This window comes from Pithys albifrons, chromosome 2, assembly GCF_047495875.1.
Source record: "Pithys albifrons albifrons isolate INPA30051 chromosome 2, PitAlb_v1, whole genome shotgun sequence".
NCBI classification, from domain to species: domain Eukaryota; kingdom Metazoa; phylum Chordata; class Aves; order Passeriformes; family Thamnophilidae; genus Pithys; species Pithys albifrons.
Genome location: NC_092459.1, coordinates 84,170,429 through 84,196,190, shown reverse-complemented (window position 1 = coordinate 84,196,190; position 25,762 = coordinate 84,170,429). Strand labels below are relative to the sequence as shown.

At 38.2% G+C, this 25,762-nt stretch overlaps 1 protein-coding gene across 10 annotated transcripts in view; it reads right to left on the bottom strand.

The window, feature by feature from the left end:
- Positions 1–25,762, bottom strand: part of LTBP1 (latent transforming growth factor beta binding protein 1) — a 199,898-nt gene that overhangs the window by 92,101 nt on the left and 82,035 nt on the right. For 9 of the 10 annotated variants that reach the window (XM_071575851.1, XM_071575842.1, XM_071575835.1 and 6 more), the window contains 2 exons: positions 14,522–14,746; positions 10,997–11,274 (listed from right to left, as the gene is read on the bottom strand). In XM_071575851.1, the coding sequence (XP_071431952.1) occupies positions 10,997–11,274; positions 14,522–14,746 (503 nt within the window). The remainder of the gene's footprint in view (positions 1–10,996; positions 11,275–14,521; positions 14,747–25,762) is intronic. The other variant, XM_071575871.1, reaches the window with a different exon arrangement.

Below are 25,762 nucleotides of genomic sequence, written 5' to 3'. Positions count from 1 at the left end.
ATTCAAATTAATCATGCAATAATTTCTGAGGTCAATTTTCATTCCCCATTCTCTCTGACCAATAATACAGTTATTATGCTTTATATTAATAAGGATATTAATTTTTAGAAGCTTACAAGTACTAGTTATGCTCTTGACTTTTGCAATTTTCTTCCATTTCTCATGGCAAAGAAAGCTTAATTGTATTTCAGATGCAGATGTTAAAAAAACCTAAAACTTCTAAACCTGCCAATTAGGTATCAAATGGAATGCACAAAGCCCAAGAGAAGTTCACAAGAGCTGCCCTCAGTAATACCTTAAAAGCAAATGCTGATATAAATAGGCACCACAGCAAACAATTCAAGTGTGCCAAAGTGTGAATCCTCAGTATGGAGTGAATAGACTTTTCTAACTGGTTTCTGACAGCATATAAACCTGTAACCCAAATGCTCACTGCCACAGCTTTCAGCTCAAGGTAGCTGGCTCCCCCTCTGCCACAGGCTGTGGCCTTGCAGTTGCTTTGCCTTCGGCTGGTAACACAGTCACACTGCTGTGCAGATTGTGCTGAATGCACAGGCACGGACAGCTTCCTCCACTTTCCCAGAATTTTTCCAGTGTGCTCTTAATCAGACACACATGAGCCAGTGATGTTTCTGAAGCAGTTACTTTGTGTAGCTTCCCAGTGTGATTACTAACAGGACAGCAAGCTACCCTCCATAAGGGTTCTGACTCATCAGAGACTCCCCTCTGCATGGGAGAGCCAGCAAGGCATCATCCCAGCCATCTTCTCTCTGTCCCTTTTTCACAGATAATGCCCAGGCCCCTCCTGAAACATCTTGGCAACAAAACAGTCCCAGTACACTATTTAAACACCAAACTGTGAGGTGCAGCTTAGCATTTACTGCACATGAAACTTAGATCAGATCAAGGGATGTGCAAGAGGCTGGAAGCATCCTCCATCTCAGTGCCAGCCAGCCACATACGTTGAAGATTTTAGCACCAGGGCAACTCAGCACAGCTATGGTGCACCTCTGCACACCACTCATATACAGGGTAGCACCACTTGTGCTTTGAGTCTCACTATAGTGTGACATATGAACAGCAAAAGGAACAGAGCGGTCAAAAAAGATTCAGAAAGACTGCTCAGTTATTGTGCAACTTTAGGAACCTATTTTCAATTGCTGTCTGCAGAGGGTCTAGTGACAAATTTTGCTGTGTTGCAAGGGGTGAGAAATGGTCCTCACCTGGATGATATTTGGCTGTGTTAAAGCAACAAAGTATCCAAGCAAGTGGCCTTTCAGATGCAGGCCCAGGCTTACATTATATAAACACATATCTTTCAGCTCTCACTCTTGCACAAGACTGACCATTCTGATCAGTCAGCGTCTGCTGAGTTCTGTTTCCAGAAGCAACTCTCAGCCTGGTACATCATAAAGACCATCAAGGTGCACAAACAGGGAGTTCTGAGCAACTCACTCTGCTTTAGCATCTTGGCCATTTTCAAAACTGAAACTAGCTCTTCCAACTGCCCTTAGCTAGATAATGCACAGATTGTGCTGCAGTTCCCTGAAGCTCAAAAATCTTTCATCTGGAGAGTACGCATAATGCCTCCACCAAGTGGCTACCCTAAAACCTGAGACAATTCATGTTACATCCTTGCACAATGCTGGTTTTCTCAACCTGCATCCCAGGTGAGCATGCTCCAGGAAGGATTATTTTACATATAACCAGAGCTATTCAGTTTTACTTCATAATTACACCCTCCCTAAAACAGACTGCTTCTTCAAAGACAAGCCACTTACTAAAGTTGTATGCTGTGGCTGTTATCAAGAGTCAGCTGAAGCATTTTGCACTCAATCCTTTTTCACCCAATGTATCTTGCTTTTACAACTCTTCTCTCTCTGAAAAAAAGTGGGAGGAATCAAGGTTGGTGTTGCACCTCCCCTTATGACCTCAGAAATGGAGCACTTGGCCAGTGAGGCACATTACCTAACACCCAGTGTTTCTCTTCAAGGTCAAAAGTCTCAAGGACACATTCCAGCAGCTTGCATGTGTCAAGGCAAGACTGCACTAACATGAGAGCCAATGTGCCACCATGAACTGGTCTTTTTCTTTTCTTTTTCCCCAGAATAGAAAATCTGTCATAGTAATAAATTAAAAACATGCAAAACAAAGAAGGAAAAGAAGAAGGGGAGGGGGGGGTTGGGGGGGGAGAATAAAGGAGTAGAGGAGGAGGAAGATGAACTAAAGCCCACATAGTTTAGGTGTGGTGCTACAAGCATTTGCACTCTACTGAAAATCATGATCTCTGTGGTCATAACTTTTTCAAGTTTCCATATAAAAACCATGAGCAAAAATAAGGATGCCAAAGTCTGAGTCATCTGGCAACTGTGGTTTGTAGTCCTGTCAGTAAAAACTGGCAATGATTAAAGCTGCTGCTCCCACTGCCTCTATGGTGAATTAAGGCTTGAAGAATCAATGATAATTTGGTTAAGATCCAGATCATTGTAGAAACTGGCCAGTGAGAAAAAGCAACTGCCACATGGGGCTCCTAGTGCTGTTAAAATCTGTGTAATTTTGGAGCTATGCATCAGAAAACATGACTGCTCTGCAAAGGCCTAATTCAAGTAGAAACAAAGAGTTCTACTATGCCTAGTAAACCCTGATTTCTCTGATACATCTAATAGTGCTTCAGATACTCTGAACACTCATGGCACTGCACAAACTGTTTCCTAGCCAGCTACATTTTCTTAAGATGCTTCCCCCTTTCACAGCCCTTAAGCATCTATGAACTAAAGCTGTTTCCACAGGTCTCAAAAACTTTTATAGGTAATGTCTACCCATTTCAAAAGTCTTACCCACTTCCTATGACCAAGAAGAACTCATTAGTTCTTGAGTCTTTTCCAGTCTCTGAGTCACAAGTGACTGGAAACATCACTTGGGGGAATTCATAACTATTTTTTAGTTTGTCTGACCATTCAACACAACTCCAACACATACATACGAGCTTGAAATAAGCAGGAAAGCTAAAACAGGCATACAGCTTGACTGTCCATGAAGATAATGCTATTCCCTAAGCCTAGTTCTATCCATCATCTACATACATTTTAAGCTAATCTAGACTGTACTCCTGAGGGCTCCTGGAAAAGAGAACAGATTTTCATGGATGATATCTCTGTCATAAGCTCATGATTTGGAAATCGCTCTTACTGATTCAGAACGCAAGTCATGAAGGTTTAGTATAGAACTGTGCTGAAAGAGGCTCAGCAGTAGCAGCAGTATGATGCACACATGGTACTGCTATAAACAAAGTTCTTCCTGGGTAAAGCACTCACAGACACTGAAAGTATTGTTTCGAATCCACATATTTTTCCCCATGCATGCCTGAGCTTCTATGCCAATATTTTATATAACTGAAGGAAATGCTGAATATTCCCACTGGAAGACAAATTCTGGCTGACCCTGTGCTGGTGCATGAAGGCCACCCCAAGCCACATCACCTCTTTGTTACTCTGTCCAGCCTCCAGCCTCTGCCCCATCTCCAGTCTCAGAGTGCTAACAGTTGTGCACTGCCACAAGAGTTTTGTGTCTTTTCCAAAGCCAAGGGAAAAGGAAGGATTATATTCTTGAAATCTCTCTGCTAAGACAGTAGAAGAAATTTATTTTGCTCCCTGTAAAGTACAGTAGGGAGCCTACTCTGGCAATTAGCCTCAGGGCAACTGCAGAGGATTTTGGCCAAGGGACCACAACATATCCTGGGACTCCTACACCTGCGTGACCCATCTACAAATCCCTGTCACAAGCTGTTAGTTAAAACCACAATGCAGGCATAAATAAAGGAGCATCACATGATTAACTATGATTGAAATTGATAGGTACTTTGCCTGAGTTAATAGCTAATGACTCTGGGATTCAGCTCAAAAGACTGCATTTCACATACCACAATAGCTGAAGTGAATGGATACACTGTTTAACTTTCTGTAAACTATTCAACAGGCACAGACCTTGGATTGTTGCTTCTTTTTTTTTTTTCTATAGGCATGACAAGCAGAATAAGAAACCTCAAACTTAATAAACTGTATTACTGGAACAATGAACAAACATACTTAATTAGCTTTACTGACCAGCTGAATGACAGGTTGTTACAAATGAACAGTACTATCCCATGTAGCACTGGCTCACTAACAGGCATTGTCTCGTAAGCAGAGAAGAGAAACTTAAATACTTCCAGACTTTCTAGAACTGGTAAAGAATTTGTTTTGGCTTAAGCAGAACATTCTTCATAGGCAAGTAAAAATTATCCAGCTTTCTTCTATTTGGGTAATTAAAACAATGTTTGGTGTTTTTGGTATCCGATACTTCTTTAATCTTCTGATATTTCAGAGTATTGATCTTGCAAAGAAACTATTGCGAATGAAGTATTACTTCTGGAAATGAATCCACACCAATTTCTGACAGTCTATTTGTTTAAGAACTTTAGAAGCCAAACCATGAGCTTCAAGGAATTCCAGACAGTTATTTTATGAGATGGTATTTTTGAGACTATTCTGAAGAAAAAAAGGTTTTAAAAGTGCTCTAAGAGAACAAGTACCAATACGAAGCACAAAATTGTATAATTTTTTCTGCCTAAATATTATAAATAGCAAAGCTCATTTCATACAGCAATCAGAAAATGAAAATACCTGAAATTTACCTCCAAAGGAAATGTTTTGTTAAATTTGAAGTTCAACAGGAATACTTACACAGTTAAATGAATAACTTCAACTAGCATATTACTGCTGTCATCACCTCCACACTACATACACTACGATCATATTGCATGCAGTAGTATCAATGTTAGGTTAGGCATTAAAAGCTATCAACACATTTTGCTGATCTGATTTCTAACTCTAAAACTTTGATGCCTTTGTTTAATATTTCCTATCATGAAAAACTCAATTATCTAAGCCCAGTTCTCAAAAATTTTACATATGTTTTCAAAGTTAAGTACCCGATCAGCGTATGTCCTTGTCGGAATCAAGTTGAGTAAATGTGTAATGATTTGCAGTCAGAATCTTTACCATGATAGGATGTTGCTAATTTCTGACCTTTTCCAGCTGCCACCTATCACTTGGCTTATTTTGTATTCTGTCAAGTCTGACAGCAGACAGAAGTGTGTTGCTCAAATCAAAACAAATGTTTCCTGTAAAAGACGTTACTGAAACACAGTATTAAATAAACTATTTCCACAGAAATTTATCCCACTTAAGATGTTGAGTAACTAACATCTGTTGATCAGACATACTAAGCAGCACTTGAAGCACATTTGAACATATATGTGAGAGTTCTGATTGCACTGAAAAACAGGCAGCCCTAATAATTTTCAATAAAGTCTTTCCTAGTGTTCACCATTAACCTTCTTTACTGAAATTAAAACAATTCATCTATCAAGATATGCTTCTATTGTCTGCTATAGCTGCCGTATTGCCTGGTTTTAATATGATTTTTTCAAGTGTTATTATAGTCCACCAAATTTCACTTCACAATAGCAGAACAACTCCAATTCAGCCATCCTTCTGATCAGAGCTGTAACAAGTATCAATCTTTCCTGCAATACCTTTTAAAGTACTTTGCAAAGGAAGCACAAAGTACCATGCAGTAAACCAGTGAGAAGTGGAACATTACCCCCAACACTGCAGGCTGGAACTGACTCAAATTTAAAACAGCACAACAAAAAGGGGGAATCAGAAGACAATACTTCTGAAATTCTTCAAGTGGTAATTTTAGAGAGCACTCCAGCCCCTCTGAGCAGTTACAGCAGCACAACTGAGGGGCAGTGAGGAAGCACAAACATGCATAGGCAGACATGACTTCTTAGCCAGCTTCTCTTCTGGACATTTAGGCATATGTTCCCTTCAGCCAAGCAAGCAACTTCAATATGTGTCTCACTGTAGAATAACAACTCTTTCTTACATTGTTTTTAAACTACAGATGCTGAGATCACTAGAAGTCTCCTTTTGTAAAACTGATACTCAAAAACATCTGCTGAAGAGACCAGCATTACACATGAATCTAGACAGAAAGAGCCTGATTTAGAGAATTTTTTTTAACACCAGCTTCTACAATTTCTTGCTGTTTTGCAAAAAATACCTCCCTCTTTACATTTAAGCAAAAAAGAGACCAAATCAATTTTGAGGAAAAAACCCCACAAAAATCCAAACTTTTTAAAGTGATAATACTGCAATGCAGTAACCACAGGAAAACACATAAATACACTTAGTTAATACATCAAAGTGATCTTAAGGTGTGAAAAAAGCAGTGCTTAATTATCGTTATATGAATTTTATATGAAGCATCTGCATTCTTTTCTTGATTTAAAAGCAAATATGCAAAATCAACAGGACTCAAGAATACCAACACAATCTTTACTGGATACACCACTGACACTACAAGTATTTTGGGAAATAACAAGATATTCTGTGTCATAATAAAGGCATTCTTATTCCAATTAAAATGAAAATCAGTTGAAGAGCAGGAATTAAAGAAGAGAAACATAATCTTTCTTATTTGCTTGCTTTTTCATTAGGACCTAGAGAATCAGGGATCTAAGATGAGCAACTCTTTGAATTTAAGAAATAAAGGACTACATGGCTGTAAAATATCTTACAGGACAAGTCTCCATGTCTAATCTCCAGCTTTTAGAGACACCATAACAAACAGTGCTCTCCAGAAATTTACTGTTTTCCATCTTGAGTGTTTTTTTGTCCTACTGCTTCCATTGTGTGCGTTTCCCAACTTCAATTCTCTATGTTCTCCACATCATTTTCCACATAACGAGATGCCAGTTTAGGTAAAGGTTTGTTTCCTATATCTTCATAAGAACACTGAGTTTCTGGCCTGCAGCTTAGGTGCTAAGTTTATGATATACTCTGCAAAAATCTCTGTGGTGCTAGGAGAGCCATACTTTTGTATGCAAGATATCATAGTAAGTCATGTAACATGGTAAACTATGCTGGAGCAATCACCATTAACATCTCCCAGAGGAGAAATAATTGCTAAGTGTTTTACTCAGAGAAAAGAGAGGCAGCCAGGAAAAGTGAATTGACTTAAGTACAAAAGAAAACTATCCAAAACACTATTTTTTTCCACATTACTTTTAAAAATTCAAATATTAATACTACCTCTATAGTTCTCTTTCCACTTTCTTTCACAATGTTGAAGACACTTCAGTAAACCGTCACAATTAAGCAATGCATACATACATGTGTATATGTATTTTTGAAACATATCTCTTTATTTATCTATTCTAATAAAGTAGGAAGCTTCATTCCTCTAGCCTGTCTCTCTTCTCTAAGCTTGGAGACTGATATATTTTCATGCATCTTCCTGTGGTAGCCTCTTTTCATGGTTGCTACTTTTGGTTACAGTCACTTACAATACTACAGACAGTTAAGCAAAGAGAAGGTCTAGAAGAATTCCTATGTCATTAAATAAAAGTGATTGATGCCTGGACAATATGACTAGATTTTTCAACTATCTGTACCATAATGTCTTCTGAGCTCCAGTTCAAGGTGGCTCCAGTTGCCAATTTTAACAGTATGCATTAGAAATTCACTGCAGAAAACACACTCTGTCCTGGAGTTTGAGTATAGCAACTATCCACTGGTTTTGAATGAGATACATTAAGGGAATTTAACTAAGGTGGGGTGAGAAAGAATGTGCTGGGAGATGAAAAATATTCCATGGAAGGCTGTGAAAGAAACTCAGAGCACAAGAATCCAAGGACCTGTAATTGAAGAGCAGCTGAAATTCAAAGCAGAAGGAGAGAACAAGAGACAAAGAAACACAGAATGGCAGAAGTTACACATGCACACAAAACCACAAAAGAGATTCTGATACTGTTTAAATCTTGTGCTTTTAGCCTGGACCACAAGTAAGTTCAGCAAAGTCCTTATTAACTTGGTTGATTTGCCTACAAGAGGCCACACACAATATCCTTCCACCAATCTGCTCTATAGACAGTAAAGTCATCTCTGATCCCAGGATATTTAATATAACATTTCTGAAGCCAAGTACACAATCCACCCTTCAAAAAAATGTATCAAAATTATCTAGCATCAACTCCAGGAAGGACTTAAAACACGTTGCTACTAATAGGGAAAGCTCAATTTAGTATCTCATCTGAACAGATAAAGAGAAGCCTCAGACAGAGCAAAGCAAATATGAAAGAAACAGAAAACCTAATCCTTTTAGAATAGATGTAATTAAAAGTTTAAAAAATTGTCTTTCCTAGTTCAAGTTACATTTAATATACAAATAAATAATATACATTTTCTGACTGCACAAAAAACATTTCAGATTCAAATTTGAACAGTGAACAAGTCACTTAGATCAATCTTTATGGCAAGGTCTTAAATGAATGTTCAACAAAATGCCATCCTACAACTTCAATTTTCAATGGAACCCTTACATTACATAACAAAAGGCATCTGAAATCCTCACTATGCTCTTCTTCAAGACTAACACTGAAAAGATCAATGAAATTTGTAAAAAATGAGCACATAGACTATTCTACACTAGGAGGCATTACCTTTTCTTGAGAGCACTGCAAAGACACATTTTTCTAGGGGAATACTGAAAAAAACCCAGTATCAAATTTGATGACTAAGGATTTAGTAGGATCCCATGTCAGACATGAGGGCAATGCAAGCATATTTCCTCTTTTCCCCCCCTTTAAAATGAGCATGTTACTATCTTCCAGAGAGTGATGAGTAAGCTTCACTTTTAAAACCACTGTAGTGTGAGGGGCATGCATAGGACACAAAGTTTTGGTACATGACCCAAAATGCCTTGCGCATGTATGCGGCAGAAAAACACACAGGAAACTGCTCAAGCATGAGAAGTAGGAGATAAAAGATAGAATGCCCACTGCCAAGACTAAGATCAAGGAAGGAATTTTGTATTCCTCTCTATATAAGTACAAATAGAAATATAAATAATTAATAGACAACTATTAATTATCATAATTATTTCTGTTTTTTGTGCACTATAATGCCATGTTTGTAGATTGTTCATTCTTAGGAAACAGACAGAAACAGTTGTTTGACACAGACCCTGCTTCATTTTGCCATGTAAAATTCATGAACTTTTTTTTATACATGAGCTTCAACACTTGTCAAAGAAAAAAATTGAAGACTTTACCGTTCCTGAAACAGACAAGCACAAAGAGCTCACCAGTGTAAATTAACACTGTAGATCCCAAATCAAGCATTCAACAATTAGTGATAACTAGCCTTTAATGTTCCATACACAAACTTAATTCTGGTGTTCTACAAACATTTTTCATGCATGATTACTTCCTCCGTTGCATTTTTCAGAATTAATTATTCTTAAGCATCCTCATATGATGTTCTAGCATGAGCAGGTTTGGAGATCTTTACTTCCACAGCATGAATTTTGAAAACAGAGTTACTTATGCCACTAGTAAGAGTGCTACTATACTCTGGAGAAGCCGAAAGGAAAAGAGAAAAAAACATTTTACAGGAAAAAGTAAATTCTTTGGAGATGGCAGATAACTGAGACTAAGTAACTTTGCTTTCAAATTCAACATTCTGCCCATGATGGGGAGGGGTTGGAACTACTTGATCTTTAAGGCCCCTTCCAAGCCCTTAATATTCTATGATTCCAGAAGAGAACGGCTTAGGATCTGACTCCTACATTACTGTTGCCCTGGTCAGACTGCATCCTGTCTGTTCCCCATTACTGATCCTCTCCAAAGCCCCAGGCCCGTCTGTGAGTGAGGGACTCACGTCTCTTTTTGGGGTTTTTTATGGCTGGGGGCAAGGGGTTGCATGCTGCTTAAGAGCCTTTAAAAAATTTCACCAACAGCTAGAAGATGTACTTCTAAAGGGCAATTTGCTGCAGTCCTGCATTTCAGAGAAGATGGGGGTGAGGGGAAGGCTCTGCTGAAATCTTTGGATAATTTTGCTCCCAACATCTAACAACTGTTTGTGGAATATACTGGAAATAGATTATCATTTTAGATGTTTGAAAACTGGCTAACTTTGAATGTATGTTACTGGAAGGACCAAAAGCAGAGTGGCATTTGCGATAAATTTAAAATTCCAAACTTCAGTGATAAAATCATAAAGTATTTTTTAGTCTGAGAAAAACAATATATCCGTTCTCTACTATTCCCTCCTAAAGCAAGTGATTTTTCTGAAACTTCCCACAAGATTTCAGTCTGAGGCACACATTCAGCTTAAAAGCATTCAGTCTGAAAAGTTAAATTTCAGCAAAGTGATAGGCAACAAACAACAGAATTTTACTAACTTTCTTAACAATCTCTTTGCATATCCTTATCATCTCAGTGTCAATTTACATTTATATGCAAAAATAAAAAAACTGTGTTGCTTATGAAAATGTTTTCAGAAGTTGAAAGAAGACACACAATTTTGAATAGCCGTATGTAGAGCCTGATGCAAACATAACTATTTCTAACTGAAGTTTTTCTCCCCCATTCAATGGCCACATTTCAATGATTCAAAACATTAGTCCACAATACTGTAAAATATAAAGATGTTGAATAGGAATTTCCATGAAAATGGCAACTCCTTGAAAAATACTGGCTGTTGAGATACACATAGAAGAAGTCTCATTAAACCAAAGGACAATAAAAGCTGTGGCAAATGGTGTAACCTTAGCTATTCAATCAGGAAAGTCAGAGCTAGGATTTAAGTCATGTTTTGTTGTTTTTTTTTTTAATTTGGAGAAATTGCTTATAAATGGAGAAGTTATGGCCAGAATAACTAATATCAAAATGTCAGGAATGCAAGCCTGTAGAAAATAAAGGCGTTAGCTTGAAGGAGAAAAAGGTTCAGAAAAATGTTATTTTGTAAAAATTTTACATTCTCAGAATTATTTTCTTTCAGAATGTCAAACATGTCTTTTCATGGCAATTCATGCTTTTTTTTTTGCATTCTTTCATAATATTGTTTTAAAATTACCTGTCTCAAAAGCCTTAGCAAACATTTCTTACCTGTGTCCCAACAGTCTCCTGAAAGCAGCGCCCAAGCTGAGTTTTAACTGAAACAGGAAACATATGAGGAATGGGTTGTTGATTTATGTAAGTTGTATGTCCTTTCTGGGTCTTCTGATATGGAAGACCTTGGTAAGAGACCTGTGGATGTACTGGCTGAGGTACTTTCGCTTTTTGTCCTGTTGATGTGCTGTCAATTCTTGAAACTTGATGGATCTGAACTGAGGCTTCAGGGGGATGTTTCACATGGATATTCACTATGTTAGGAGGGAACTTCACTAAAATAATTGAAGGAAAAACACATAAAAATTGGTAATAAAATAAGTGAAAAAGATATCTTAGGCACCTCTAAGTCATTTCATTTCTGTACATCATAATTTTTACAGAGTGCCTTAAAGTGACAAATATAAATGAAGCCCAAATTTGGGGGTTAGAGAGAAGGCTGAAAGAATGCATACAGCCTCATTAACAAAGCAAGAAAATGAAAACTCTTCACACAGGAAAGAACAACATTATAGGATTGTAAAGACTGCTACATAAACATGGATGTCCCAATTGGCTGGTATGACATTAATATTTGTGGTCATACTGTGTAATAAGAATCCCATTCAAAGTTCCAGAATTCAAACTCTACTGAGTTATTTTTGGATATATAATAAGCTTTATTTTCTTTTTCAGATCCATCATCTTTCTCTGGAACACAGAAAAAGGTTCAGATTACATCCCTTCACCTTTATATACCTGCCAAGTCCCAAGTTTGCCCCTGCAAGAGCTGCCAGCATCTCAACCATCTAAAATCACCACTCCCTTTGTTGAACTTTGAATTCAGAGTTTGGCAGATAAAGAGGGAGGAAATGATTTTCAGATACTTCCATTTTTAAATACAGTTGTAGTTTTACTCCTGGGTATGTAGACCAAGACCCTTCAGTCAAGGCTATTTGCACAGAACTGGTAATGACCCTCAGGCCTCTGTTCACTGGAACACAAAATGCCCTTTGAAGACATAACTCAAATTATTACTGGGGTGGGCAGGGAGAAGAGGTGTGTGAAAAGTTTTATAGTTTGTAAGCTGCATAACAAAGTTAGTGTTTCCTGTGTCTGGCTCGGTGTCTCTCATCAGCGAGTACTGCACAGGCTACTCAAGGGCAGCCAATCCATCAGAGGTAACACCCCTCCAAACATCAAGGACCAACAAACATCATTTGACATAACTTTCTCTATAACACAACTGGATTGTTGAGTCTTCTGGATTGTCTCCTTAACTCCAGGAGGTTGGACTGTTCTTTGGAGCTGGATTAGGCATTTTCAGCTCCACTTCCCATGAAGCCTATTTCATTTATTTTAGCTATTTTAAAATTATATTATTTTGCAGAAATTGCTTTTGGTTTTTCATATCATTTAACTTCTCTAGGCATGTTTTCAGTATTACCTGGTCTCACATAGGAATTCCTTACAAGAAAAACTTATTTTTACTTTGCCTGCACTATTTCATTTAGGAAAACCATCAACATACTGTAGACAGAAACATCAGGAATAAGGTAGCAGAAAGCCAACAAAATACGGCTGCAGGGCCTTAATAGCTCTTCAGATCTTGTCTGTCGCTGAAACAACATACAACCAAGAGTTATGCTACCTGAGGGCTGTTACAGGTAAGGAAAAGATTCAGTGCTACAAGAAGAAGCAGTAAGCCCCTTCTTAGGCTATAGGGCTTGGTTTGCAGGGCAAGACAAGATAGCATAGTCTAGCTATCATACTTTTTTTTCCATGAAGAGGGATCCCTTCAATTAGTTTCTCTAGATGCTAAATCTAAAAAATCTGTTAGTCCTCAAAAGAAATCACTAATTGCTCAACTTGAATCTATCAGTCTACCCAGAGATATTCAGATGCTTGAAAACATCAAATTTAGGATGAGCCCTCCCATGCAGTATTATTATTACAATCCTCTTCAGGTCTTGGATCACTGCCTAGATGAGCTGATTTTTATTTCTGCCAGCCATTTCAGGATGAATTGTTTTATTCTATCCTTTAAAGAAATGAAATATTCCTCTCTCAACAATCCAACATCCTAATTTGTGCATAGAAAAAGAAGAAAAGGCATTGTGACTGCTAATGGTTCCTATGAGGACTTGAAGGTCAGGGAAAAAAGTACTCAAGAGGTCAGACTCTTTAGTAATGAGAAACCTATTGTGCATTTTAAGAGAGGAACTCTAGATCTGAAAAACAACTATGTCTTAAAAATTTGGTTTTCATGGTCCACCATATTGTCTAAAACTATTCCATCTGCAATTACATAGGCACAGAAATAAATTGCTGCTCTGCTAAATGGTTAGGTAATTACATTCTCTTCTGATGGTGCAGATACTCAAAAGTACTTGTAAAATATTGCATTTCCGGGATACTGTCAACACTTCCTTTACAGCTGTGTCACTTTCTGAAAACAGAATTACTACATTAGATTATATTTATCACAAACATCTAAATAGTTTGGCTTGTTTTAGCAAAGTTATCCAGGAACTAGTTGCCAGCAATTAAGCCTCCTCACTTCTTTCTCTGTATATTTTGTTTTTATTCAGTGGTACCAACCTAGGAGAAGTAATTGTGAAATTACCCTTGACCAAAAAAACCCTTCAAAACCCAAGCTGGCTCTTCAAACAAACAAACAAAATTCACGTTAATTCATATCTTGTGAATCAGAGTTTTAGGGCTCACTCCATACAGACAGTATCATACTCAGATAAAATGCTAACGTGTCATAGGACACACAGCAGATAAATTCAATGCTTCCCTTCAAAGACATCAGAACTTGACACCTCACCAAAAAAGTACTAGGGGAAACAGAAACCTGAAGCTGAATGAACTTTCTTTGGGCAAAATTTTATTAACATGACACATTTCCTTGTTTCTTATCCTCTGCCTTCTTCCAGTGGGGAAAACCTTATCCTTCTTTTATTATACTTTTATTTGGCCAAGAAGGAATGTTCTGTTTAACTGAATCACATCACAGCCTATCTACACAAAAGCGTAGAACTAAAAAGTTCACCACAAAATTAACTTATAGTACTCTACCAACTTATATAAGATTAAGTGGATTGTATTTTTAGTTTTACATTAGATTTAAATTTCTGTTGAGGTGAAAAGCATTGTCTCTTCCCTCCATTAGTAACCATGGACTGACCTGCAACTCTGTACAGGTATACTGCAATTTATGGACTCTGTCCAGCCACAATCATGTTTTTGAACAGATCTACACTTCTGGAAGAAAGCCACTGCATTACCCCTTGACTCTGCAATCTGCATTAAACTGCACTGTAAGGCAAAGTAAATTTACTTTAAAGCTCTTTTCAATAGCACTGTTATTACTTCTTATTTCAGTCATTGAACAAAATATGTTCCAGCCATGTTGTGGTGAGCTCATGATTCAAGCTGTGGTGTCAGTCACCAATACATGTAGATATATCACTATTGTTACCGGCTGAATACCCAAAATTAGTTAAAGGAAAAAATATCTATGAAGAAAGAAGTTACCTTTTACACCTTGCTGTCCAGACATCGTCAGTGGTAAAGTATGAGTAGAATGGATAACTTGTGATCCTACAGCCTTGTTCACCTGCTGCGGGTGATGGTAGAGTTTTGGAGAATTGGCAGTCTGCACAGGGATCTGACAAAGTTTGCCAGTGTAATTGGGAGGGCACTGGCATTTATCTCTAGAACTACACTGGCCTCCATTCATGCATGGAAGGTGACAAATAACTGAAACAAAAACAGAAAGAAAGATTTTGTTAATGAGTTTATTATTATCTGATCACGTATCACACAAAAGTTGAGGAGGAAAGGAACAGAGCTGGAGGCCTTCATTCTTCCAACATCTGAAGAATGACTATCCATCTTCTAATTGCCTTGTGGTAGAACCACTTCCCTTCCCCTCCTCAAGACCTCTATCTGCTTCACACTTTCCTTTCATGACAAGCCCTTCTTTTGACTTCTGCCTTGTTTGCATCTTCTCTGCATGTCAGAACATCTTCTTCTCTTACATATCCCAGCTATTTGATTTCATTATGCTATTCAGACACTAAATTAATATGGTGCCTGGTTACACCTCTTATTCACGCTTTAGTACATGTAATCTTATTTTGTCACTCTCATTTCTAAAAATACTGGACTACTCACACTTCCCTGAAAGACTGGGGGAAAACTCACAAGAGAGTAGACAGTAGTGGATACCAATTTTCCATTTTCACATTAAGGCTTGGTTGTTCCCTAGAAAACTGTTCCTCAACAAGTATCTGAATTTTTGTTTAACATTTATCTCTCAGATAAAAGAAGCTAGATTGTATCCACCCATGAAGAACATAAAAACCTCAAGAGATTCTACTCAAATGATTAAAAAAAAATTCTAACTATTAAAATCTTACAACTCCAATATAAAGACAAGGGTAATTACTTCTGTGCCAGCTAGCCCTTGCACATTTACAGCAATATAAATTATTAGACAAAACATGAAAAATGTCAACATCAAATGAAAACTATTTCTTAACTCAGAGATACAAACAGTAATAGGCATGGTCTACACTTTCTAAAAATATGATGTGGGACTTTATAATCCATCACAATCTAGCTGAGCTGTCAACATTTTCAAGAAATAAATGATGTGAAAACAGAAAAAATACCATACGTTTTTGTTCAAGACAAAGTATTTTTTTTCAGAAACCAAGTATTATTTGATAAATAACAAAGAGTATCCATTTGTCAGATTTATGATAAATTCTGACTTTTGAAAATAAAGTCTTTACAGAAATCATGACATTTTGCTGGATTGGTATTGCTTGGTCTACAATGAATCATGATAAAAGTGAGAAACTGTAGCTAATACAAGGCAATTAAGAACCTAGTGCTTGTTATTCCAAGCGCTGTAACCTCTGGACAACTGTAGATTATTACTATTACAAATACCACAGAAGGTCAATACTGGAAAAGGACCCTGTGTGTTGTGTGTCACAAGGAGACAAAGTAAGATGCTGAGCAGCCCAAGGAGCTCCAACCCATTGCGTAAGTCCCTTGGCCCAGCTCAACAGGCACGCTCAAGACACAGCACAATCAGCCCAGCTCATCACAGAGCACCCTCACACGGTATTGACAGGCTCTGGAACAGTGATGTCTGATTGCCAGATAGGTCCATGCACAAACGTAAACAGCCAGAATTGTTTTTTCACTGTGCTCTGCAAATGTATATTTAATATTTTTCTAGCCTTATCTCATATTTTAATTTCATGTAAACTGACTGAAAGTACTTCAAGCTGTAAGACTGTGCTAGCAGACCTAGTTGACACTGGAAGGCTGTCCATGCCAGCACAAGCTTTACTTTTTTGGGTTCCAACTCGTGTTAGGACTTGATCTGAGTGTATAAAGCATGTCCTTAGAGAACTGCTGTTACTTCAGGGCAAAATGAAGGGGAGTCAACCCCAGCAGTAACTAAAGCATGACAGCTATCTCTCCTTCTCTCAGGTACCATTTCTTTCTGAGCAGCCACAAACAAGCAGGTGCACTGTAGTGGAGACAACATGCAAAGAATTTCAGTACTTTTAAAGAAGTGCCTCAGCAAGGTTGACCATTAGGGTGTTTTGGTTTTTTTTTTTTATGTAAAACTAATATCACACAATCAAAAAGTGCAAAATAGCATTAAGGGGGGAGCAGTTTGGTGTTTGAAGTACAGTGGAACAAAGGCAAACAGAAATAGTCTCACTTGAATGCAAGAGATCTATCCAACAGATTTTCTTTCTGCCCTTTCCAGCCTCAAGGCAACAAGGTAATGTGCAAAATCCAGCTTTCAAAGAATACAAATATACCCAGTATTTCCAACAAAATAAATTAATTTCTTCTGACCCCCTGTTCCTATAAAGCAGTTGGCATCTAGAAGGCCAAGTCACATTACAGGGCACTCTTCAGACTTCCCTCTCCCGCAGGAGCCCACTGGGTATTGAATGAATATGTGAAAAGCTTTGCTTAAAGCAAAAGGTTTGTGCTAAAAGTACTGGGAAGGAAGATGCCAATAGAAAAGAGTTCATTCATGTCCCTTTTCATAACTGTTTGCTGTGGATATTCACAGAAATAACTTGTGCAAATAAGTGCAAACAAATGACTCTAAAAGGTCTACTATGAGGTAAATATTAAAGAATTTTTAATGCCTCAGTATTTACACATAACAGGAAACAAAAATTCCAAGCTGCCCGCATGAACATGTGGTGCAAATCATTCAGTCAACTGAGACTGATTTAGGTCTCTTGTAGGTCTGGCCTAATGTCTGAGGAATGAACTTGAGGTGAGAACACATGAAATCTATTCTGAGAATATAAAATTCTGTAATTAAAAAAATTAAATTCTGAAATACAAAATTTTAAGTTAAATTCATACACGTAAAAACAAACAGGATGCAATCTCCAGGCTAAACTCAAAACTTAACACCCTCAAATGACAAATATTACAAGAACTTAAAAAAAAACCATAAACCAAAACATCAAAAAACACCCCAAACGAACAAAAAAACCCCACACACATTGAAATAAATTTTCTGCTGATTTTAAATATGTGTAAGCAGCACAAACACTCCTTGTGTTATTTCCTCAGGTAGTTTATGGCCAGGAGAAGGGGCTACATGCTGGCACTGGAAGTTGCAGTCACACAACTTCACCAGAGTTGGAATTACATGCAGACCATTTGAAAAAAGTGAGCTGGAGGAGGATAAGGCTTCCAAAAGGCAAAGGAAAGAAACACTACTTTTCCTTTACAAGGGTCTGGGAATCTCAGGTTAGTAAAGACAAAAGAGCCCTGGGGAAAGGATCACTTAAGATAGTAACACAATATAAAGTCAGGGTATGTTTGAACATATCAACCTCTGATGTAAGCTCTGCTTTGTTTCGTCTTGTCATTGAGGTTAAAGAACTTAAACAAAGAGAATAGCAGAATACTGTCAAAGGCATAGGGGATATTCCTGACAAAAAACAGACCCATGTGCTGGGAGAGACCAGAAGAAGATGCTGGGTTTGTGCATATGTTCACAACTGGCATTCAGACCAAGTGTACTGGAGCCTGATTCTCACTGGGTTGTTGCCATTTCCTCTGAAAAGGAAAAAAAAAAGAGGAAATAAAAGTACCCATTTTGGCATGAAACACTCTAGCAGTTCAGAGCCTGATAAAAACGAGAAGATAGGCCTGCACAGGATGAGAATTTCTGTTCATACATGGGTACCTTAGAAACAAAGCAAAGAAAGTATTAAGGGATCTGAAAAAAGCAACAAATTCCTCACTTGGGTCTGCTGTAAGCTAAGTCTCTCAATGGTCTCCTACAAAGCAGCCCACATAAGATTGAACAAATTTAATTATTTTTTACTCTAAATGAACATACATCCTTCAGATATGTGGAGACAGGTTTAAAGAAATGCAAACACTTTAAGTATTCTTCACATCCTTTTAAGCATTCTTCCCATCCTTGGGCATTTAATTGGTAATGACAAGCTTTGATTTCTCTCACATTCAAAAGCCTTAGCTCTTCCCAGGCTGGCTCAGCTTGGTGGGTATCATCGCTCGAAACAAGCCAAGCAGAGAAGGTGCATCAAGAAGCCCCCACAGGGAGTTTCTGAAAGGCTGAAGGCATAGAAAAAGAACATTTGCAAGATGAATCCCAATAAAGTTGACACAGTTATGGGTTGGAAACACAAGAACAGGGCATGAAATCATCAACAAAGCAGCTAGGAAACCACTGATACAGAGTTTGTCCATGTAATTACATAATCTAATTTCTTTTCGATACTCAGACAACCTTGAACAGCTCCTGATCAGCTAATTTAATCAAGTCCAAATGTCTTCATCTAATCAAAACAATGTGTAGCGAAGCAAATTCCAAGCACTTAAACAGTCTTAATTCTCAAAAAATAGCCCATGCTAACAAGCCTTAGGATGGATGGAAACTCTCTTCCTGTAACCAGTGTTGGAGAAAATTAAGAAGGGTTTTGAAATGTTTCTCATCTGACTCTCCAAATTCCTTTTCTTTTACACCTCAGGGAACACAAGGGTTTCTGTCTCACTTTCCCTCACCACTCTTTGCCTTTTTTCCTTACATGCTATCAACTATTCAAGTGTAAGCACTATTCACAATTACGTCAACACGCTCTCCAAGGAAAACCTTGAACTGCTCATTTATATTACAGTATTTTCACTGGACGCATCACAAAGAACAGATTAATTTTGTCTCTCAGTACTATAGTTGTCCAGCATTACTACATGCTCCACAGCTCTTTGGGTATCTTTCATCCATCCTGTTACTAAGCACACCGAAAGTGCAGGGACTAGTACACAGCTCGACTAAACACAAATTTTCACAGGAAAGCAGGGGTGGCATTCACTGAGGGGAAGCAACATTCTTGTAAATGGAGCACTTTTAAACACCATACCTTTTAGATAAAAGTTGAAAACCAGAGGTGCTACATATAGGTCTGTGCAATTACTCTAAACTTAGTTTTTTCTAATTGGAGAAACTCTAACAGTAACTCACAAAAGGCACAGAGGCATGAACTCCAGTTTAGACTATTCCCTACATATTACTTTTCCCTCAGCTTTCTAACTTATTCATTGTAAATCATTTTCCCTTCAGATTTATGGTTGTAGTTCAGAAGTGTTATGTAAAGACGTGGCAAATTAAAAAAATAATTAGTTGGTTATTTTAGTAACATTCATTTTTTTATATTAAAAACTTGTGCTTTGAAAAGTAAAGGGAAAAATAAAATCTTTAAATGGACTTAATAGTATAATACCTCTACATTCACCTCTAAATTTATCCTAATGCTTGTATTTTGACAACTTTGAATATAAACACTCTATTGCAATAACAAAACACAATTTAAAAAATGAAATCTGATGGTGAGAGCTCCAGCAGCAAATGAAAGAATGCTCTTTTCTACTCATCACTGAAAACAGTAAAGTGATGCCCTGCTCATGTGATGAGCCTGGTTACATGAACATGACACTGAAGGCACTTCACATTTCTTTTCTGGGAGGAGGTAAGATCTGCAACACTGCAGCAAAACATTTGAAACAGGAACATATCTCAAACCTAAAAATATGGTGAAAAAAATATGCAGCTCCTAAACTGTGTTCTCAGCTATTATAAATGAACCTGGTCACTGACTTCATTAGAATTTGCCTTATATTTTTAAATTATTACCAAGGGATCTTTAACAAACTAATGCCCCCCCATTTGGGAATGGGATCATAAGTACTACTGTTTATCCAGACGAGCAAACCAAATTATTGCCAAAATAAACAAGCTTTGTGGTGTTATTCTTGTCTGGACCATGCATGTTTTCTGAAGCTGGGGAAAAAAAGGGTTCAGAGAAAATCAAGAGAGTTAGCCACAAAGAACAGTCCTGGAACAAGTTTAACAATTCCAAAATACAATCAAGCTTTTCTGCACATAAATGTTGGTTTTTGTGGGCAAAATTATTTTCCTACATGTGGACTGTTAACGTTAATTTTTTTAAAAACTCACAACACCAGGGATGAAAACTCAGAATGATGACAACTCTCAGGAATTATATATAATCACTTATTATTAACATCTGCCACTCACACAAAACAATATTAATGCTAAGCTACATTGCATGGGTCATTGTGTTGGTTGGCAATTGAGTGCATGTGACATTTCAAGACTGTTAACATTAGAGACATAAGCAAACATCAAAGTCCAAGGATGAACTCAATAATAAACTCTTGAGCAAGAAATTGAATCACATTCAAGCAATGACAACTATCTTTACTCTGCTCTAACCCAACCACAACCACATTTCACTCAAGAGGATCAATGCAGCAGGTTGCCTCCAAAAATTACAGAGTAAGGAGATCTCTGTACACGCCACACACAGAAATACACACCTTCCTTTATATTATGTCAAGCTACTTCTTTATCTAGAAACTACTAACAAGGATACTTGAGTCTTTGAACATTTTGGGGTTTTTTTCTGCAAAGAGAACCCTAAACTTCTACACTTTAGGAGAATGTGGTGCTTTTTAAAATGTATTGTCCAAGGGAAAACATGAACAACAAATGCATCACTCATATTATGACATAACAGATGAAACACTCAATTTCAGAGTGAGGAATCCCAGCAGAAAAATTAAGGTGAAAAGACTCTTAGCCTTAACCTCTTGCCAGTGGTGTAACACAGCATTGGTTTGCCAATTTCCAAGGACACACCACAACAATGGTATGACTGGGCCCTTTCTGAGATGGACTAATGTTGCTGAGGTTGAGATTTTAGTTTTCTTTACTTCAAAGGCTCACTAATGTAAACAGAAGACTACTTAGATACATCTTGCAGTCTGTGAAATTGAGAAGTATTTTTGAAATCTAGTTATCGTTGATCCAACATGGATCTACATTTTAAAGAAGAGGAAAGCACATTTTATCCTTTTCACAAAGCATGACATTTCATCCTTTTGGCTCCTTTATTACAATCGCTATCCTGAATTTAATAGTTCTCACCTACAAGATGGTACCTACGTTTACTTTAAACCATCTCTAACCAGTATTTCTAGTTACTAACATCCCAGAAAATAATCAGGCATTTCTGTATAATGGACATATGTTAGACAGGTTCCACACACAAAGCAAACAGCTGCTGAATCCTTCTGCTTTTATTCTAGTAATTTTATAAATGTGTCTGTTTTATCTGCCATACCCACTACTGGATTTCTACTCATAATATTTCATGTACACCCTGGAATATTTTTCTGTGAATTCTTTAGCTATCCTTACCAACTTTTTATGTTTAATAACTTTCAGTTTATACTTATTACTGTTTCCCCACTTTCCACTTGCTACCAGTCATGTCACTGTGTCCTATTCATCATTACAAAATTATGTCTTCCTTCTTTCTTGCTGAACCTGACTGAACACTCACAAAAGTAATTCCCATCTTTTCACACTTGCTTTTTTCTCCTGAACAATTCTACTTTTAATCTTTGATTGTCAAAAAATCCTTACTGAAGAAAAGTCACATGGTCCATGTGAATCTCATGAGGTTTAACAAGACTAAATGCAAGGTGCTGCACCTAGGCCAGGGCAACCCCTGGTATCAATAGAGACTGGGGGATGAACAGATCAAGAGCAGTCCTGCTGAGGGGGACTTTGGAGTGCTACTGGGGTTTTGCTGCTTCTCCTCCAACTGTTTTCAGGTGAGTAAGAGGTGGGGCTTGGTCATTAGCAGGGGTTTGAGAAGACTTTAAAAACATCTCTGGGGAGCAGGAGCAACCTGGAGCTCACAAACAGGGGTGTCACATGGCAGTTTGCACAGCAGAGCGAGCGGGTAGGGCAGAAGACTAGGTGGTTGTCGGGTTTTTGGGGTTTTGTTTGTTTGTTTTGTTTTTTCCCCCCACAACTCCAGGCAGTCATGGTTTCCAAAAAAATGAAGCCCGTTGCTGCTGCTACCAGTAGAGGTGTGTCAACACAGACAAAACCCTCTAAAAAGGATGCAGCCACTCAGGCCTCTGGCTGCACAGACTGTTTGAGCCTGGAACTGCTACCGGAGGAATGTGAGAAACACCTGCATGCACTGTGAGCATGTGAACAATTTGCTGTGCCTGGTGGCAGAGCTAAAGGAAGAGGTGGAAAGGCTCAGAAGCACAAGGGAGAGTGAAAGGGAAATTGACTGGTGGAGTCACACCCTTTCGACTCCACCTTTTCCCCTTCCCTTTCCCCTTTCCTTTTCCCCTGGAAGTTTTCCTATGTTAAGTGAAGATTGTATATATATAATTGTAAGCATTTAGAAAATACATATATACTCCAATTTAATTCAGCTTCTTTCAAGTTTTTTTCCCTTTTCTTTCCCTCCGCTTTGAGGAGTGGAGGGTGAATGAGGGACAGCTCAGGAGCTGAAAAGCCAAAACAAAACCAAGACAAGAAATCATAGGTTCCAGGAAGAAGAAGGACTTGTGGAGAATCGACTGTTAGCCTTGAAAGAGATAATTTCCAGTTTCTCAACATTTACTGGACTCAGTGGATCTCCTTGGCCTGGCAAAGAGTTTGTGTTCCATAGACACAAATCAAAGAGTGGTTTCTTCAGGTCCTCAAAACAGTTGCAGTGTTACAGGACCAGGAGGTTCAACAGCGCCACTACAGTGTGCTCATGGAGATGGTCCTGTTCTTTCAAGTGGGACAGAGGCTGGTGTGGAATCTGACAGTGACATTTCCTTAACCAAAATAATTTCAAACGAAAGCTTCCAAAAAAAATCTGAATTTCCTGGATGGTAACAGTGATGTTTATGACTTTCATTTGGAAGAGAGGGCCCACGTTCCACCTTTTTGACAAAGCAAGGTGAATGACAGAGATACTTCTGTGGATTTGTCTTGGTTTGAGGGGAAAAACCAAAATGTTTACCAAAAAAAAACAGAGGAGAGGATTCCCCCACAATAATCACCTCACTCTTTATTAAATTTAAGAAAAGGAACTTTAATTAGAAAATGGATATAACCGTTCTTAACTACTATATATATATATGTAAGTATGGACATAACTGTAAACAGACCAAAGCAAACTACTCTCTCAACACCACAAGTAAAAGAAAACAAAAGAGAACAACCCCCAAAATGGTAAGTTCCTCCTGGAGAAAAAGTTATATTTATGGACAGAGTCAGTGTCACACCTGGCTGCAGGGTGAGTTCTCAGTCTTTTTCCAGCAAGGCAGACAAGCGGTGAGCACTCAGATGAATTCTGTCTCTCTCTCTCTCTCTCTCTATGTCCTTTGTCCCAAACGAAGAAGTAAAGCTGGGAGTGGAGAGCTGCAGTGTGTCCCAGGGAAAGCAGCTGTGACTTCTCTCTCCTGGGTCGCTGCCGCCATGGGGTGGGCAACCATGACACTGCCAGTGACAGTGGGGCCGGAGCAATGGCTAGGGCCCCAATACCGAAAAACTGGGAGAAAACAGCAGTAGCAAGAAGAAACTAGCTTACTCCACAGAAGCAGCAAGGAGCAGGAGAGAAAGGTTTCTCCCCGAAAGCTGGCACACACAGCTTCAACCTCCCCCCAGAGCTGTGTGATGTCTCCAAGAACAAAAGAAACAGTGCAAACCCGTTCCTTGCCACCTTACCCCTGTCTGCCCCCCACCAAAATGATCAAGCAGTTAAGTACTTCTTATTTTAACTAATGGCACAGGGAGTTGGTGGCAGGGAGAGAATTTACATTATCATTCCAAACTACAACAGGATGACACAGAAGACTCAGTTGAAACTGATAGCACTGAGTCGGGCGATAGTGAAGATGATTTAGACGACAGCCTCACTGAGCCTCACAAGAGTAAATTGCAGAAATGACAGCGTTCAGAGGAAAATAATGCTGCGTCACCAATCCATGGAAGGCCAGGGTCTAAAAGATGCTTGGCACAGCATGAGGAGAATCTCTGTCATGAAGAAGAGACTGAAAACAGCAAAGCAAGTGATAATTCTACTGATACTGCTGTGGATGACACAGAAGACTCAGTTGAAACTGATAGCACTGAGTTGAGCGATACTGAAGATGATTTAGATGACAGCCTCTATGAGCCTTACAAGAGTAAATCAAAGGAAAAAAAAGGCAGCTTTGAGGACTGGATTCAAAGCACTGTTCTTAGCTTGAACTCAGTTGTGGGAAGAATTTCTTAAAGAGAATGGAAATGTGAGCAATCCCACCTGTTTGCATTCTCTGAGGCTGGTGGAGAGAGAAGCTGAAGCAAGAACCTTTAGGGAGTTATATGTAAACACTATACTCGTGGACTTCGTGTGTAACCAATAAGAAGTATTTTTATGTCGCGTGAACATACTTCTTTAGCCAATCTACATAAGGATGGGGCGTGTGGACAATGTTTTGGGTTATAATAGGTGCATGTGCCATCTGAATAGACAGTATTCACTTGATCATATTCGTCGATGTGTGATGTCCATTTCATCCTCCGCAACAGCCAGTCTCATGACAGAACTCAGTAGAGTCAAGAACAACTAAGCAGCAGAGCAAGTAGTAGCCATCTAGACAGGTATGTGATTTTACACTTGAAAATGCACTGCCAAGAATTCTTGAGAAATTGCTCTTGCTCTAGAAGGATTCTTTACCTCGACAGAAAAAAAAGTCAAAGAAATTCCCAAACTGCCTTCTCTTTTCATCACTGTCCCTACTCTATGAAATCCCATACTGCATATTTTAGTTCTTTTTTTTAAAGAGACTCTGCACCAAGAAAACTCAAGAGTTATCATGCCGCCTATTGCAATTTGATGATTTATCAATTCAGTTATTTGAAAGTTGGTGCCTATGTGTCTGTTATAGCCAAGATTATTTTCAGGCTGCAGTCGTATTGTTTTACAAAATTGTCTACACCTTTTTATAGATAAACATGCATTTTCTTTGCATTATACACATGAAAAACAATAGCTTCAAAACCATAAACTACAGCATTTTTAAAAAATTCTCTTACAGATTTAGAATAATACATTTAAAACACTAAAACCCTAATAAAACACTAGAAGGAAACACTTAAAGAAAGCCAAATGTTGGGATGTGTAGCTTATTTTCTGAATATTTTCACTGGTGTTCTCAATTTTGGAAGATGCACCTCTTCAAATGAAACTGTACTTCACTAGTTCTTCTCCAGCTCCTCTATGTACCACTATCAGCACCAAGTTTTAACAAATCATGTAAGTATCTTAAATCCTAGTGGAAGGAATGTCTCAGATGCTACTTAATGCAGCACTACAT